Here is a 16,668-nt window from a genome sequence, read left to right as displayed (position 1 = left end):
TGGTGATCTATCTCGTAGAAATTCGGTACCTTATCTGCATCCTTGACCATCATGTTAATGGGCACAGTTCCCAGTGAGTGCTCAGCTATGTTTACAGTAAACTGGTTCTCTTTATTACAGGTTTGCAGCAGTCCTGAGCCTTCACACTTGTAAAACTCTGGTTTGTTGTCGTTGATATCAATGATGTTGATCTGTACCGAAGCCATAGCGCTGGCGCGTACTCCATGAATGTTTGGCTTGGACTCAGTGGCCTGAAGTCAAAAAGCATTGTCACATATTGTACAATAGATTATCTAAAAATAATCACGTGAATCATTATTTCACTGACAACTTTAGCATTGCTTACCTTGACAGTCAAGGTAACAGTATCACCAATTTCTTCTCTGTCAATTGTCGTTGCAACAAAAATAATGCCACTATCACTCGATATTAGAAAGAGACCATCTTCAGAAGAATCTGTCAATTATTGAGGGGTTAGAGGATACATTAATTACTCATTTGCCCACATCGATAGCATACACTGACACTTTTGACACTTGTGAAACCTCACCTTCAATGCTGTAGATTATTTCATCATTTATTCCAGTGTCCTGATCTATGGCTTCCACTGTATACACTGGATGTTCCTATCAAAAAGTAAATAAATAGAGTAGAATTAAAAATGTCTTTCAAAATAACAAGACTCAGTTGTTCAATGACTTTGGTGATGAGCAGGAACTCACCAGCCTTGAATGTTCCTCAACATTCGCAATGTAGGGAAGGCCCAAGAACTTGGGATCGAGATCCGGGACATCCACAACAGTAATAAAATAGTATACAATGCTTGAGTGATAATTAGGCTCACTATAAAAACATTTGCCCCCACCATCCTGTAATGGGAATTAAAGAAAGTAATGGAGTAATAACGTAATAGTATACGCAATGTAGTTACAACAAAGCTTTCTTAATAGTTAAATTATTCTATTATTTTAAAAAAAAAAAAAAAATATATATATATATATATATATATATATATATATATATATAGTGCCCCCCCACAACAAACAACTGATTTTACTTGTTTTACAATGTTGCGCAAAATTATCTATTTTCTCATATTATCTAACTAACAATGACGATAATTACAAATGTAAGACAAATCCCATGACTTGAATAGATGGCTGATGTCCATGCCTATGTGTTCATTTACCATATTGTATTGTATTGTATTGTATTGTATTGTATTGTATTGTATTGTATTGTATTGTATTGTATTGTATTGTATTGTATTGTACTGAACTGCACTGTACTGTACATTATTGCTCATTTGATTAAAAGTTTATATGATGAATGAACAAGCAAACACTGTACATTGAATGTTTTCAAATTTTCAGATAACCTGATTTTAAATGAAGCCACACTGAAAAAAATAACTGGTAGATTTACTTGATAAAATCATTGTAACAATTTGCACTTACTTTAATTAAGTAAATTTTACTGCTTGTGAAATGAACTTAATATTGCAAGCAGTAAAATTTACTTAATATTAGTCAATTTTACTGCTTGTGAAATGAACTTAATAATGCAAGCAGTAAAATTTACTTAATAAAACTAAGTTACTGCTTGTGAACTGAACTTAACATTGTAAGCAGTAAAATTTAATTAATAAAAGTGCAAATTGTTACAATAATTTGATCAAGTAAATCCACCAGTTATTTTTTCAGTGCACTCTTGTTTATCTAATTGTACACCTTTAAAATAAATAAATAAATAAAGCTAATTAATGTCAAATAGTCACACAAAATCTTGGAGGTGGCATATTGTATATTAACCCATAACATGAATACTCACAGTTGCAACAATCTTCAGCCGATAATAGTTACTCAATCCAGTGTAATTTAGCTGCCCAGTCAATGTGACAAGACCGGTTGCGCTTGAAATACTAAACAGATTTAATCCATGACTTGGAGTAGCCTAGAAATTAAAGTGGAATTCATATTTCACTAAAATGTATAGGAAAGTGTAGTGGAAAGTGTATAGGAAAGTGTGTCTATTGTAGAAATAAATTACAAATGATACTCACATCACCAATACTGTATTGAATCTGACCACCTTGTAAAATGTCATCATCAGTAGCCTTCACCTGGAAAAGACTTGTACCTATTTCATGATTCTAAGAAATGGGATGGATAGGGAAATAAATATCAGTGAAAAATTATATACATTTTATGAGTGTGAGTAATACATTTATTGGTTATGTCTGTAACAATGAATGGTGAATATTATTTTAAGCAATAAAATAATTGAAAATGTTAGGTAGGTACAGAAGCAAACACCAAAACATGCTAATGTAATTAATTGTTGTAATAAAAAGAAGATGAATTAAGAATATATTCGACAAACCTCATCCACTAGGATGTCGAAATTCGATCCTTGAAATATCGGCCTATTGTCATTGGCTTCCTTTACAATTATGATTAGCTGTTTCGGAGTCTGAAACAAAGTATAATTCACTCCATTAATGGGATACATGACTGATGGAATTCAAAATAATGGAAAACAAAAAAAAGAATTTAATAAAAATGGTGATCCGATTAACTCACAGCGGTGTTACCGTCTGAAACCGAAACGTCAAGATACATTATATCGATTGCCTGGGAAATCAAGGGAAAATATATTGTTTCATGGATCCCAATTTCATTTGAAGTATGCTGATTTTTTTTTTCCAAAATAAACTTCATACCTCCCTATCGAGTGGAATCAAAATATACACATTTCCAGTCATAGGGTCAACAGTGAAGTATTGGGCATTTTGTCCAGAGAGCGAATATGTCAGTACATCATTCTCTGTATCCGTTGCATTTATTTTGAAAGCAAATTCACCTGTGGAGATGTTAGAGTTAGCAGTTAGTTAGTAATAAAATAATATGGAAAAATTAAATCAAAAGTAAGGAGACTTATACCCTTAGGCGTGTCCTCACACACAGTAGCGGATGTGCTGCTTATTGAAGGACTGTTGTTTATTGCTTTAAAAAAACACAAGATTTAAATTGTCAATTTTGACTTGCGTGTACTGGAAAGTTCCCATGACAGGTAAGTAAACCAATACATACCAACAATTTGGCCAATGACACAAAACAGTAGGAAGCCTCCAGGGATCCACTCCATGGCTGTGAAAACAAGTTAGAGTATTAGAGATTTGTTTCTGAATACGTTATGTATGTTTTGTCAAATGTTGGCTGAAAACACTTTTAATGACTGAAAACTAATCAGCTCAAAATTGAGGATAAAGCACTGAAACTGTAATGCTAATATCAATCAATCAATCAATCAATCAAATTTATTTCTATAGCCCTTTACAAAAACCTGAAAGGCCCTCACAGTGCTTTACAGCAAAGACAAACATGGTTTATGACAGATAAAAGGAAGGAAAGAACTATACTATGACATTAAGAAAAACAAAACAACGCATCACGATTAAAGCCAAAACAGTAAAGAAAACAATAAAACATATAAAATCCGAAAACTTTAAAACCCTTTAGAAATAGAACCAGGATACCCTTGTCAGGGCAAAAAGCGAGTCTAAAAAAGTGCGTCTTTAACCGAGATTTTAAAAGGCCTAGATTGGTGATGGTGCGGATTTCAGGGGGTAGGCTATTCCACAACCTGGGGGCAGCAACTGCAAAAGATCGGTCCCCCCACTGTTTAAGTCTTGACCTCGGAACTTGCAAAAGAAGCTGGTAGAACAAAGAGCCCTGCCAGAGTTACGGAGGGTTAAAATTTCCGATAAATAAGAAGGAGCCTGGCCATTAATAGAATTAAAAACAAACAGTAAAAGTTTTAACTCAACTCCAAAATGGACTGGAAGCCAGTGGAGCGACAACAGCACGGGGGTAGCATGTTCACATCTAGGTGTACCGGTTAAAAATCGAGCAGCAGCGTTTTGAACAAGTTGAAGACAAGAAATACAGGACTTGGGAGGACCAACATAAAGTGTATTACAGTAGTCCACCCTTGAGTTTATAAAAGCGTGAATTGCTTTTTCAAAGTCGTGGCGACTAAGAAAAGGGTTCACTTTGGCCAAGAAACACAGCTGAAAAAACTTGCTCTTACAACAGAACTACCGTAATTTCCCGAATATAACGCGCACTTTTTTCCCCCAAAATCAACTTGTAAAATCATGGTGCGCATTATAAACGGGTACATGGATGGAGACAGAAATATATATATATATTATATACATATGAAAACCGATTTTTTGCGGCGATCAGTTGCCGACCATTACGGTACGTGACGTCACCATTTTGTTTCGGTAATACTTCACTCTGATCGGCCGAATGATTTCGTCCGTGTTGAAATCTGCTTTTTTCACTCTTCATAAAGCACAGAATTTAGTTTCTTGAACCATTTGAGTCAACGTTTATTGCAGCTCCGCAACTCGGACCATAGCAACTATATCTGTCCCTCGGGAAACTAAAACCCAAATAACAATAGTTCCTATTGTTACTGTCGTGTGGACAGCGATGAGCACTCTCGGATTTCCGACTTATGTTCTCCCTTTCATTTTAACGTATCAATCCATGGAGGAAACATTTATTCATCATGATGAAATGATTATATTATAAAACAGCCTTTAAAAGAAAAGTCACATCTGTTTTGTTTTCTCCTGGATTCTGGTAAGTTCAAGGAGTTATCAGATCATATTATTACCGTACATATTGTCAGTTTACGGTAATGTTTTGAACTACCAATGTGCTATGATTGTGCTATGTTTCACCAGTCAGTAAAATGACATTTCTGTATCTATACACGAGCTCTGTTTTCTTGTATTCTTCTATTTATTGGTGCTAAAATTAGGGTGCGCGTTATACACGGGTACAATAATTTTCACTAGATTTTACAAGTAAATTTGGGGTGTGCGTTATACATGGATGCGCCTTATATTCGGGAAATTACGGTAATCTGTTTTTCAAAAGTGAGCCTCTTATCGAATATTACGCTGAGACTTTTAACGTGCGTCCTAAAAAAGGGAGCCAGGGTGCCAGTGTTGGGTTCAAGGGCAATCATCATGAAAGGTGTGCTAAAAGTAATATATTCAGTTTTGCTCTCGTTAAGATGTAAGACGTTTTGTGCTAGCCACTGCTTCACATGGGATATGAAGTCCATCAATTTCGTGAGAGCAGTTTGTTCGTTAGGTCTCTGGGGCAGATACATCTGCAGGTGTCATCATAAAAATGAAAAGAGATATTATGTTTTTTTATAATTGATCCTAAAGGTAGAAGATAAAGTGCAAATAGAACAGGCTCTAAAATAGAGCCTTGTGGTACCCCGCAAGACAGAGAAATTTGCGAGGAGGAAAATTCCCGAATCATTACCAAGAAGGTCCTATATTCCAGGTACAATTTAAACCATTTTAGAGCCGTTATCACGGATACCTATGAAGCGCTCTAAGCGAGATACAAGGACTGTATGGTCGACTGTATCGAATGCTGCTGTGAGGTCTAAAGCCTGAGTTATACTCCCGCGTTGCGGTGACGGCGCAGCGACTACGGCATCATTCGACATTTGATAGTTCTGCGGTGAGGGAACGCGTTGCTCTGGAATTCACCGCCAAGCCACTAGAGGGGTGTGGCGTTATGTTTGTATGGTTTTGGGGCATGCTTGTTGACTTCCGCTAGTCTAGTTTGACGGAGAAAAATAAACAATGCAAGATGGAACTCTTGAAAGTAAATATTCTGCTCATCAACATTGAATAAATATTGAACATACAAATGTTGAGGGGCAGGCGACGCAGAAGACGGTTTCGAGGCGGTCTGGCCGACTTTTGATGCCGCACAGAGAGTTTTAGACTCGGGTGGAGAGAGCTAGCTGTGGCGGCTAGCTTCAAACTGGCGCCGAGCACTGCGTTCAAGGTCTGCAAAGCCCTCCAGCCCGATTTGTTTGCCGTGTCTTACAACCAGCCAGTGGGAAGCTATAACAGATTTCTGGCATCTATGGAACTTCCCAAACTGCGTTGGGAGCCTTGATTTTAACGTTATCATAAAAAGCACCGAGGGACTCAATCAGTGATGATGTATCGTGTGTGAACTGTCTGTTATTGAAAATTAAAGATCAAAACAACTCTTTTGACACCAAATCTGTGCTTTATTCTTCATATACTTGAAGTGTGACACGTAAATAAGTCACAGACTCACAGCAAACATATGTACACAATAAATGATGAAGTGCACCAACCAAAAATACGACATAAAGTGATAAAAAGTTGGCAGTTTTTGGCCGACTGGGTCACCGCTTCGTGTGGCCACTCGATTCCGAACACACACGTCTCGGTGGTTCTTCCATTTTTTTTTTTTTTTTTCAATCGCCGACCTTGCCATTTGGCAATCACAATAATGTCTTGACGAGACTTGCTCTTCGATGATACTCGCGTCTGCTTGGTCCATTTTTGCGTGTAGAAAATAATGTTTGATTCTATTCTACAATGGCGGTGATTTCGCGCTGAACCGGAAACAACTGTCTGAGCGGACCAATCACAGTCCGTTTCTGCCACGCCATACGCGTCTACACGACGCGAAGGTTAAAAAATTCGAGAGGAGCGCGTCATGCTACGGCGCAGGATCGTAATTCTGGTCTTCCTTGACGGCGCAGGTCTGACGCGGAAGTATAACTCGGCCTTAATAAAACAAGGATAGCTGGGTTTCCATTATCCACAGAAAGGGCAATGTCGTTGTGCACTTTTAACAGTGCTGACTCAATGTTGTGTCTGGATCTGAAGCATGATTGAAACTAAAATATAACAATTTAAACCAAGTAATTACTGAATATACACACATATTAGTAGTATATAGATAAAATACTATATACTATATCTTATAATCCCATACAGTTAATTTTCATTATTCCATCCCTTGCCTCAAATTCAACAGGAATAGGCTGATGTTCACTGCAGCCCCGGACAGTATACGGTATGTGGTACAGAAATTGAATGAATCTGATATTTTTAAACATATCATGTATTGGGTGGCTGCAAAAACAGAATAGAGTTTGTCTGTGAAGTGATGTAATCTGATTCGCGCTAAGATCATGTTTTAAACTCATTAAAACTAATTAATTTCCTCTTTGGAAATTATTTGAAAGTAACTAAACACCATTGGTCAAGACTATATCTGATGCTGATTGCTGAATAATGATTAGATCATATTTGAATGACTATGATAATAAGAAATGCACAGACAATGTTCTAGAGTATTATTTTAAAAAGTATATAACATTCATTTTTAAAAAGCTCTAAACAGACTTACCAACCGAAAGCGGCAGAAGGCTTTCTCCTCCTTATGATGTTATGAAGAGACCTTTGGCTCTTGTTCCCCTTCCTAGTGATAATCGTCACTATAAATATAAATCATTAACATCCACGAGTCATATACATATGTCAGCTGTCCTCCTCCCAAAATAAAAAAAAACAAAAAACGTGTGACGATAAAAACATTCAAATGCTCCTCAGTAAATGTGAATCTAGAAGGTGGATTAGGTTTTCACTCTCTGTTTTCTGCCACACATATGTAGGAGGTAATCGTGGGAGATGGACCCTGTCAGTAAGACAGCATGGCAAGGTTCCATACTGTGCCCTCCCCCTGTCTCCACTACACTGGTCAAACCCAATAGGAGCCTGGACTATTACATTGTGTCTCATCATTTAGGCGGTCTGATGAAGTACTTTTCAGAAGACCTCCCTAATGAGCTCTTCGCAAAAGAGCCCACCACCAACACTCCATCCTTCCGTCCAGCCCCCCAATTAAACCACTTCATGCAAACAGTCTTTGCAGATATACACTGGTTTCATTCACAAGCCACTGTCTTTGTCCCAAAACAAAAGCAGAGCATAACACCTTTCTTGGACAATGTATTGTTTCAACACAATTCCCAGATACTTTTGTCTCTGGCATGGAATGTGCTTTGAATATTAAAAAAAAGGGAGAAAGGGAGAAAAAGTTCCAAAATAGTTATTTGAATTCAGTTCACCATTTATATTATATGTACAAAATGCAGTGTCTCATTGTAATAGTACATCTAATGAAGTATGGCAGTTATAATATTAAAATGCTGAATAAATATTTTTTTAAATAGAAATTATTATTCTTAATATCAGCACAATTGTTCTTTTGGTAATTTCTTGTGTCATTTCTAAACAATAGACACCTATTTAAGAAATAAAATTTCACATTCATTCAAACTTTGCCCAAGGACTGAATTATTTTGTATGAAAGCTCTGAAATACAATATGACATAATAACAGACCACATAATGTTTATGATTTTTGTACTGTGTTGTTTAGATATGAATTTACAATGTCATGGTTAAGTGTGATTATGCACAATATAAAATAAAACAGCATGATTTATCAGATATTAGTGCAACAAGAATTATGCATGACAGGCATTTTTATATTCGCCGCTTAATCTTATCCAATAGACTTTGGTTTATGACTTACAACGGTGAACACTTCACTGACACACCTGGTAAACAGGTAGAGCAAAAGAACGATCACATTGAGGGGTGTGTTGGTAATAAAATACAGTTCAGAACTGTTAAAGCAACACTAGGGAACTTTCAGTTTTGGTCGATTTTAGCGGCGCAGGTGGACAAAAGCGGTAGTTGTTTTGCCTGAAAGTGCTACGACAGCAAAAAGCATGTTTATTTTATATTTCACGCAGTATTTAATGTTCCTTAATGTAATGGACCGCTTGGATTTGTGTGGAAGCGATCGATATATGTATTCAATTTTTTTTTTAGTCCCGCGCCATGAAAATGAGTGACTTCCGGCCAGAGTCTGGATTGAGGAATAAGGCGAATGTGACGTCAGCGGACTAATCATCTTCACAAAACAGTTATTACTATATTATGCAGAAAGACTGTGGATCCAGCTGATTTTGCGGATTAATTTGTTTATTTTTCGCATCACGACAGCCCAATGTGCTGCAGACTTTTGTTGCTGCACCAAGGAGAGGCGTGTGAGCCTTTTGGGGTTTCAAAAAGATCCTGTACACCACGAAGAATGGGCAAAACGAGTCCAACAACTATGGGACCATTGGACGGACAAGGAAGCGAGTAAGCTAGGTGTTTTATATTATGTCAAACACTGGGATCATGGCACACGTTTCAATAAGGAGGTGGCTTGCATTTTGTGGGTGACAATGCTCCCTGTCCACCGAAAAGGCGGGAGTGGCCGCCTCCCTCTGCCGATCACTGGTGGCTTGTTGCACACCATGGTCACCGGCCAATGAGCATCCGTGCTCGGGAAGCCACGTGCTCTTGTCTGCGGTTCTCGATTGTGTAAAGACTTCCACCCTTCTCGGCCGTCTTCGTGTGCCGGCCAACAGAGCACTATCCTCGGCTTGGGCTCGGTCAGCCATGCACTCCAACGTCGGCCAGTTTGGCCACTGAGATTGCGCCATTTTCAGCGTTCAACGATGGCCGAAACTTGCTTACCACCGGGGGCTGGCGATCGGTGAAAGCTATCACCTCCGCCGCCGTGTGTGACATGAGTCGAGGTACTTTTATGTGATTTTTCGTTTTCGAAAGGCGAGGAAGAGATTTGGAAGAGCCGCTCGGTTCGGGTTAGCATGTAACATAGCTCTCTCACTCTTTTGTTAACATTCTTTACTTGTTTCCTTGTCCCCGCAAAGAAATGACAAGAGCTGACTAACTTTTGTGGCATAAAATACCAATCGGGAGGTTTAAGAAGTTGGCAGTTTTGACCATTATGCAGTAATTTAGCCCTGTCGTACTGAATAAATGAATGTTTAATATTTCACATTCCATTTAGCACAAGACTCTTATTTGTCATGACCATACAATTTATTTAGCAATTGAGGAAAAATGCCTAGATAAAAAGAATATCCTGTAAAAATATTGGGGTAGAGAGATAAAAACAACAATGATATTTTGTTGCTCTCCGTCGTACTATTTTCCTCATTCTGAATCTTCCTCCTCCATTGGGCTGAATTCTAAATTAACTGAAATTGTTACTCTGCCGACGTCATCACCCAGATGGCGGCGCCAGAAGGCTATAATGACAGGAGTAGCTAAACGACTGATTGAAAGACTCATTCCTCTTCATCTGCGCTTTTCCAAATTGTTGTATATAGTCGAATCGTCCCAATATATGACTTTAATTAATTCACATAATTATGCTATTTTTTCCATGGTTTCACAGGCACTTTAAGGAACATTCCCATGAAGACCGGCGCAACAGTTTTGTAAAATCCTAAATTCCCGGTCACCTGCAGTTGGCTTGAACAACATTTCTGTTCCAGCGACTGTGTGAAGGATGAATAGTGATGTGGTAGTGACACCAGTTCTGGCTAAACAATATTATTTGACGATGTTGAAAATAAAAAACGTTTGATTTTGTACTGTATTCCCCCACTGGTCCTCCGCGCTGACGAGTTCGGATGAGGGGGGGGTCACACTATCAAGTGAAAATTGGGCCAATGTTTATTCTTGAGTTTCCTTTTATCCTGGTAGCCTGCCCATTTTTGTCTCCTCAGACAAAACCTTTCATCTCTTTTGTTGCTCTGCCATCTCTGCAGAATTCGCACAGAAGCATTCACATCGACTTCCGTTTTTATAACGAATGGGGAAAAGAGGAAGTGACGTATGCCGTAAAGCAGTCAGCAAATTTGTAGTTTTTTGTGTGGCAGGGCCACCATCTTCAAAGTTAATTAGTGCCGATGAAAGCGATGCAAACGCCCTCAGGCCATAACTGAGGTGTCATTCAACAAGTTGTCAGTCAACATACCATCACAAATGTTATGAAAATATGTTAAAAAGGTTGAAAAGTTCCATTTAGATTCTTTAAAGTCTTGTGGCTGTTCGGTGCAATTGTAACTTCCAAATTCCAAACCTGGCCATTGGGCTATGCCTATATGGTACGCCAACCTCCAAAATACAGCTACCCTTTGGTGTTTTGTTTTCTTTTATGTGATCTAGGCTTTCAGTAATTCAATTCAATTCAATTCAATTTTATTTGTATAGCCCTAGATCACAAAAATGTTGTCTCAAAGGGCTTTGCAGAGGCAAAATGATACACAATCAGAACCAGCAAACGAAGCAACAAAGATGAATAAATAAGTTCAAGTCCTGGGTATCCCCCATCCTTAGACCCTCCATGTCGGCAAGGAAAAACTCCAAAAACTCCAAAGTCTTCGGGAGAAAACGAGAAACCTTGGGGAGTACCACAGTAAGGAGAGATCCATTCCCAGGACGGATAGACAAGTAGCCCCAGGACCGCTAATGGGAATTAGCAGGCGAAGTTACAGTCCGTAAAAAATGCGGTGGAGTAAAGGAACAAGAAGAGGTCCATCTATCCAGATGAGACGGGGGTAGCAACGAGGACGTCCATCGAGCTTGGGGTCCGGACAGTCAGGAAGCTGTAGCTGAAAAATAGCCCCTCCCCAGAGTGGAGGGGGGAAAGGGGACACCGGGTGACTAGTGATAAAGAGACTAGACAACTAGATATTAACATTAGAAAATAGAAATAAAGTAAGATAAGTGGTAGGTAGAGTGAGAAAAAAGGAGATAGAACTCAGTGGCTGTACTTCCCCCAGCTTTATAGCTTCTAGTGCAGCTTAGACTAAACTTTGAGTCTACTCCGACTTCAACTAGCCTGACCATAAGCTTTGCTGAATAGGAACGTTTTTAATCTAATCTTAAATGTGCAGACTGTCTCGGCTTCTTTAATATTAGCTGGAAGCTGATTCCATAAAACAGGGGCTTGGTGGCTAAAGGCTCTAGCTCCGACAGTACTCTTAGAAACCCTGGGAACTACCAGTAGACCTGCATTCTGAGAGCGGAGTGTTCTGTTGGGGCGGTATGGAACCAGAGCATCAGAGAGATAAGATGGCCCCAACCCATTAATGGTCTTAAATGTAAGGAGGAGGATTTTAAATTTAATTCTAAACTCGACTGGAAGCCAGTGAAGGGCCTGGAGCACAGGGGTGATGTGCTCTCTTCTATTGGTTCCTGTTAAAAGTCTTGCTACTGCGTTTTGGACAAGCTGAAGACCTTTTAGGGAACTTTTAGGACAAGCTGCAAGTAGGGAGTTACAGTAATCCAATCTCGATGTAACGAACGCGTGAATTAATTTTCCTGCATCGCTTTTAGATAAAATATTTCTAATTTTGGCTATGTTGCGCAGATGAAAGAAGGCCGTTCTGCAGGTTTGTTTAATGTGAGCTTTAAATGATAAGTCAGGGTCGAATAAAACTCCTAGGTTTTTAACTGTGGTGCTGGAGGCTACTAGTAGTAATAACACACGCCAAAACACACAAGGGCGCAGGGCATGCCGAAAATGTGTTCGACAGAATCTTATCATCAAGCATGTGACAAGCAAGCCTCAATGGCATAGTAAAGGACGTACAAGCCTTATTTTCGCTTATTTTGAAGCCTTATTATAAACAGTACTGTATACTTGGCAATGCTTTATCATTTTAAATTTAGCAGGTTTGGTAAAACTTTATTTTCTTGGCCCAGTCAAATAATTTATTGATGTTGATTTCTCTTTAACAGGACCTGGCTCTTAACTGATACTTCTATCCACTCAGATGTGACTGTAGAGAAACAGCTCCATCGTGAGGCAACCAGAATGCATCTAAAGCTTTTCTTCATTCAAGGAGCTGTGGCTCCCTCTGGTTGTCTCTGAACTCCTCTTCCGCTCAATGGCAAAGATATACTGAACTTTAGACCAAGCTATTTTTATTTTTCAATGCTGAAGTTGTGTTTTATCAACTATTTTGTGAATTGCAAGCATTAGGTTCTAATCCGTTTAAACTGGAAAGGCTGGCAGTTAATGATCATGTTTCAGAGCTATTGACGACAATAAACACCCAATTGCCCTTTCAGGGACAGAGGTCACTACAGTGGACATCTTACTCAAAAGATATTATTTGCTTACCTCATTCATTGCCAGCCCAGGTCACAGAGTATATGTGTAATAGTCAGTAAAAGATGATTCTGAAGAAAATAATACTGAAAACAACTGTTATTCGATGGAATCCAGTCTTTTTGGATTGGACGTCTGTCGTCATCAATGGCAGCCATAGTGTTAAGCTATTTGAGGTCACAAGAGATTTATAATACAAAACAAAAATGACTAAATAAAATTCCCAAAGCAAAATACACATGGGCCACACAATTTGTCTTTCGTCTTCTTTTCAATTTACTACAATTGGTTTTATTTTATTTTTTATTATCAAATCTATTAATTTAGAATTACTTCTATTTTTATATTATTCACGACTATTTTTATTTGTGTCTTTAAAAGACTTATTCATAATGACTTAATAATGTGCTTTTATTCTTCCCAAATGTGATCCTTCAATTAATTAATTCAAAATTATTGGGGTTTTGTTTGTTTGTTTGTTTGTTTTCCCATTGAAAAATACATGTGGGCAGCACTAATACTACATCTGGATGTAAAAGAGGGACTACAAATTATTGTCCTGTGGAACGCATTTGGCCCATTGTCTGCAAGTTTGAGACCCCTGTCCTATGGGAATGTAAAAGGAAAAAAAAATCATAATTCGTGCAAGACAGGGTTAATTATAATTATTATAACTACATCAATTTCAATATATTTGAGGCACGAAAAATGAACATGTGATTGTCGTTGGCTGCCTTTGACAGCAACAGATGTCCAATCCGTTTTGACTGGGGAGGGCTGGCTGCGCAAATGGACTGGACCGCCTTTGTCGTCAATGGCACTAAAACATGCACACTTCTTTACTTCAAAGTTGTATGTTTACATTGGTTATACTTGTCCAGCGAATGAGTCTACTATCAGCATCAGTTGTTGTCTAAATAAAAATATGAAATACACCAAATAAACATTTGAGCACATTCGATTATTTTATCATTGTCTGCATTAATTTTCAACTGTAATGTAAAACCAGTTGTTGACATGCAGGGTCTTCAGTAGGTTAGCCCGGTGTTCAGCAACCCGTGGCTCTAGAGCCGCATGTGGCTCTTTAGTGCTGCCTTAGTGGCTCCCTGGAGCTTTTTCAAAAATGTTTGAAAATGGAAAAAGATGGGGAAGGGAAATATTTTTTTTGTTTAATATGGTTCCTGTAGGAGGACAAACGTGACCTATACATTCTTCTAATTCAATAATATTGTAATGAAGTTAAACTTGAAGCCCCATCGTACAACAGAGTAGTCACGTGGGTCGTCATTCTCTATAGGATGCACTGCAGGGAAATTAAACATTTACTGTATTATTCCCACTATAAGGTGCATTGGATTATAAGGCACATCCTCAATGAATGCCCCATTTTAAACTTTATAAGGTGCACAGCATTAGAAGGCGCAGTAGTAGTAGTAATAGTAGTGGTTGGGGGCTGTGTTACGCATCCACTAGTTGGAGCTGCGTTAAAGGCAATGTCATGCCATGATTAACCAATATTGATCAATACAAGGGCGTAGGTTTGATCTCAACATTGGTTGGGATGATTTAACAGCATAACCTGCATGTACACTTTTTCCTGGGGATGGGACATTTATAAGACCAGACAGATTATTGAACGAGGGTCAGGGCTACATTTCACCCAAATATGAACCTAATTAACTGATAGGCTGAATGATCAATGCAAAATAAATCTGTATTGATTTATACTGTACTGACTTTAGTTTGTAATGGTTCAGTTGATACCTTGTTCGATTCAATCCTTTGTTTTAAAAAACTACTAAAGAAACAGTTTGAAGTGCAAGTCCCTTGTGGTAGTTGGTTGTGGCGTTTCTCCCACCTCCTCAACATTGACGTCTATTTACAATACTTACAGTGGCTGCTGCTGGCCGAAAAAAACTTCTAATTTCCCTCTTCTTAGAAGGGGGCAGAGGAGGCGGCATGTTGTCAACATGAATCTGTCAGGGCTATGAGAGTGTGCGTTTGTGTCTGGGTGGTGGGTTGTCAAGTCATCAGCCAATCAAACGTGCGTTTGAGGGGAAAAAATGGAACTGCACATTCAGCAAGTGAAAAGGGATAAAGGATGTAAGTCTGAACATAATGAAAATATTACACTAAATAATGGTAGGGTCTGTTCTGTCCTCACTACAAATGGGAACACAATCTAAATTACCTATGGCTCAGGTGACTTGAAGTTCTGCTCTGAGACCCTCTATTTGGCCAAATTTAAAAATTGTGTGATACAGCATTGGAAAGCTTAAAATCTCAATTTTCTGGGGGAAGAAACATTTTGAACAGGAGGGCATTAAAAAAAAAAAAAATTAAACAGCAAAACCCTAAATGGAGGTGAGAGCATGAGAGAGCATAATTAAAGACGCCGTGATTTTAATGAGATATTATCGCGTACTTCCCTCTTTTCGATCCAAAAACTCCATGCATGTACAGTGCCCTCCATAATTATTGGCACCCCTGGTTAAGATGTGTTTTTAGCTACTAATATTTTTTTTTTAATTCAAATAATATGGGACCTTAATGGAAAAAAAGAGAAAAATCCAACCTTCAATACAAGTGCATTTATTCAGTGGGGAAAAAATCCCACATAAAGAAATAATTATTTGACATTAAATAATGTGTATCACAATTATTAGCACCCCTGGTGTTCATACTTTGTACAACCCCCTTTTACCAACAAAACAAGATCTGGGGACAGAGATGGCCATGGGAGGAGCTTGATTTTGTGTCTGGTGAACCATTTCTGTGTAGATTTGGCCATATGTTTAGGGTCATTGTCTTGCTGAAAGACCCAGTGATGACCCATCTTCAGCTTTCGGGCAGAGGGCAACAGATTTTGATTTAAAATGTCCTGATATTTCAAAGCATTCATGATGCCATGCACCCTAACAAGGTTCCCAGGGCCTTTGGAAGCGAAACAGCCCCACAGCATCACTGACCCACGCCCATACTTCACAGTGGGTATGAAGTGCTTTTCAGCATGCGCATCTTTTGTGGCACGCCAGACCTACTTAGAGTGTTTGGTTCCAAAAAGCTCAATCTTGGTGTCATCTGACCAAAGCACACGGTGCCAGTTTAAGCCTATATAGGACCGGTCCCAGTTGAAGCCTATCTCCACAGAAATGGTTCACCAGACACAAAATCGAGCTCCTCCCATGGCCATCTCAGTCCCCAGACCTTGTTTTGTTGGCAAAAGGGGGTTGTACAAAGTATTAACACCAGGGGTGCTAATAATAGTGACACACATTATTTGATGTCAAATAATTATTTCTTTATGTGGGATTTTTCCCCACTGAATAAATGCACTTGTATTGAAGGTTGGATTTTTCTCTTTTTTTCCATTAAGGTCCCATATTATTTGAATTAAAAAATATATATTAGAAGCTAAAAAACACATCTTAACCAGGGGTGCCAATAATTATGGAGGGCACTGTATCACCGAGTGTCAAGACACAGCTGTGAATGGCAACAGCCGGATTTATGGGTGAAACATGGTAATATAACAAGGGTCGCGATGCAGAAATCGCAAACATCAAGAAGTGGTCGAGATTTTTATCTTCATATATTTACCCTTTTAAACGTTTTTTTTTTTTTTTTCTTCAATTATTCTTTGTTTGGATCGATTATTTATCATCTAAAATTTCGGGGAAAATGTGACAGTAACGAAAAAAAAAATAATTACTTTTTATTCTTTAATAAAAATAATTCTTTAATTC

At 38.4% G+C, this 16,668-nt stretch overlaps 1 protein-coding gene across 5 annotated transcripts in view; it reads right to left on the bottom strand.

Moving 5' to 3' along the window:
- Window positions 1-7,542, bottom strand: part of cdhr2 (cadherin related family member 2) — a 28,522-nt gene extending 20,980 nt beyond the window's left edge. For 2 of the 5 annotated variants that reach the window (XM_057851033.1, XM_057851034.1), the window contains exons 1-12: window positions 4,304-4,373; window positions 3,093-3,149; window positions 2,943-3,005; window positions 2,723-2,862; window positions 2,583-2,633; window positions 2,383-2,472; window positions 2,063-2,152; window positions 1,831-1,953; window positions 723-869; window positions 551-626; window positions 347-456; window positions 30-251 (exon numbers count right to left, since the gene is read on the bottom strand). In XM_057851033.1, the coding sequence (XP_057707016.1) occupies window positions 30-251; window positions 347-456; window positions 551-626; window positions 723-869; window positions 1,831-1,953; window positions 2,063-2,152; window positions 2,383-2,472; window positions 2,583-2,633; window positions 2,723-2,862; window positions 2,943-3,005; window positions 3,093-3,149; window positions 4,304-4,358 (1,224 nt within the window). In that variant the 5' untranslated portion in view covers window positions 4,359-4,373. Of the gene's footprint in view, window positions 1-29; window positions 252-346; window positions 457-550; window positions 627-722; window positions 870-1,830; window positions 1,954-2,062; window positions 2,153-2,382; window positions 2,473-2,582; window positions 2,634-2,722; window positions 2,863-2,942; window positions 3,006-3,092; window positions 3,150-3,645; window positions 3,678-3,829; window positions 3,857-4,303; window positions 4,374-7,280 lie in introns of those variants that run through there. The other 3 variants (XM_057851035.1, XM_057851036.1, XM_057851037.1) reach the window with 3 other exon arrangements.
- Window positions 7,543-16,668: the final 9,126 nt, after the last annotated feature.

The sequence above is a fragment of the Corythoichthys intestinalis genome, chromosome 11 (genome assembly GCF_030265065.1).
Source record: "Corythoichthys intestinalis isolate RoL2023-P3 chromosome 11, ASM3026506v1, whole genome shotgun sequence".
Taxonomy (NCBI): Eukaryota; Metazoa; Chordata; class Actinopteri; order Syngnathiformes; family Syngnathidae; genus Corythoichthys; species Corythoichthys intestinalis.
This window is presented reverse-complemented; position numbering and strand designations above follow the sequence as displayed.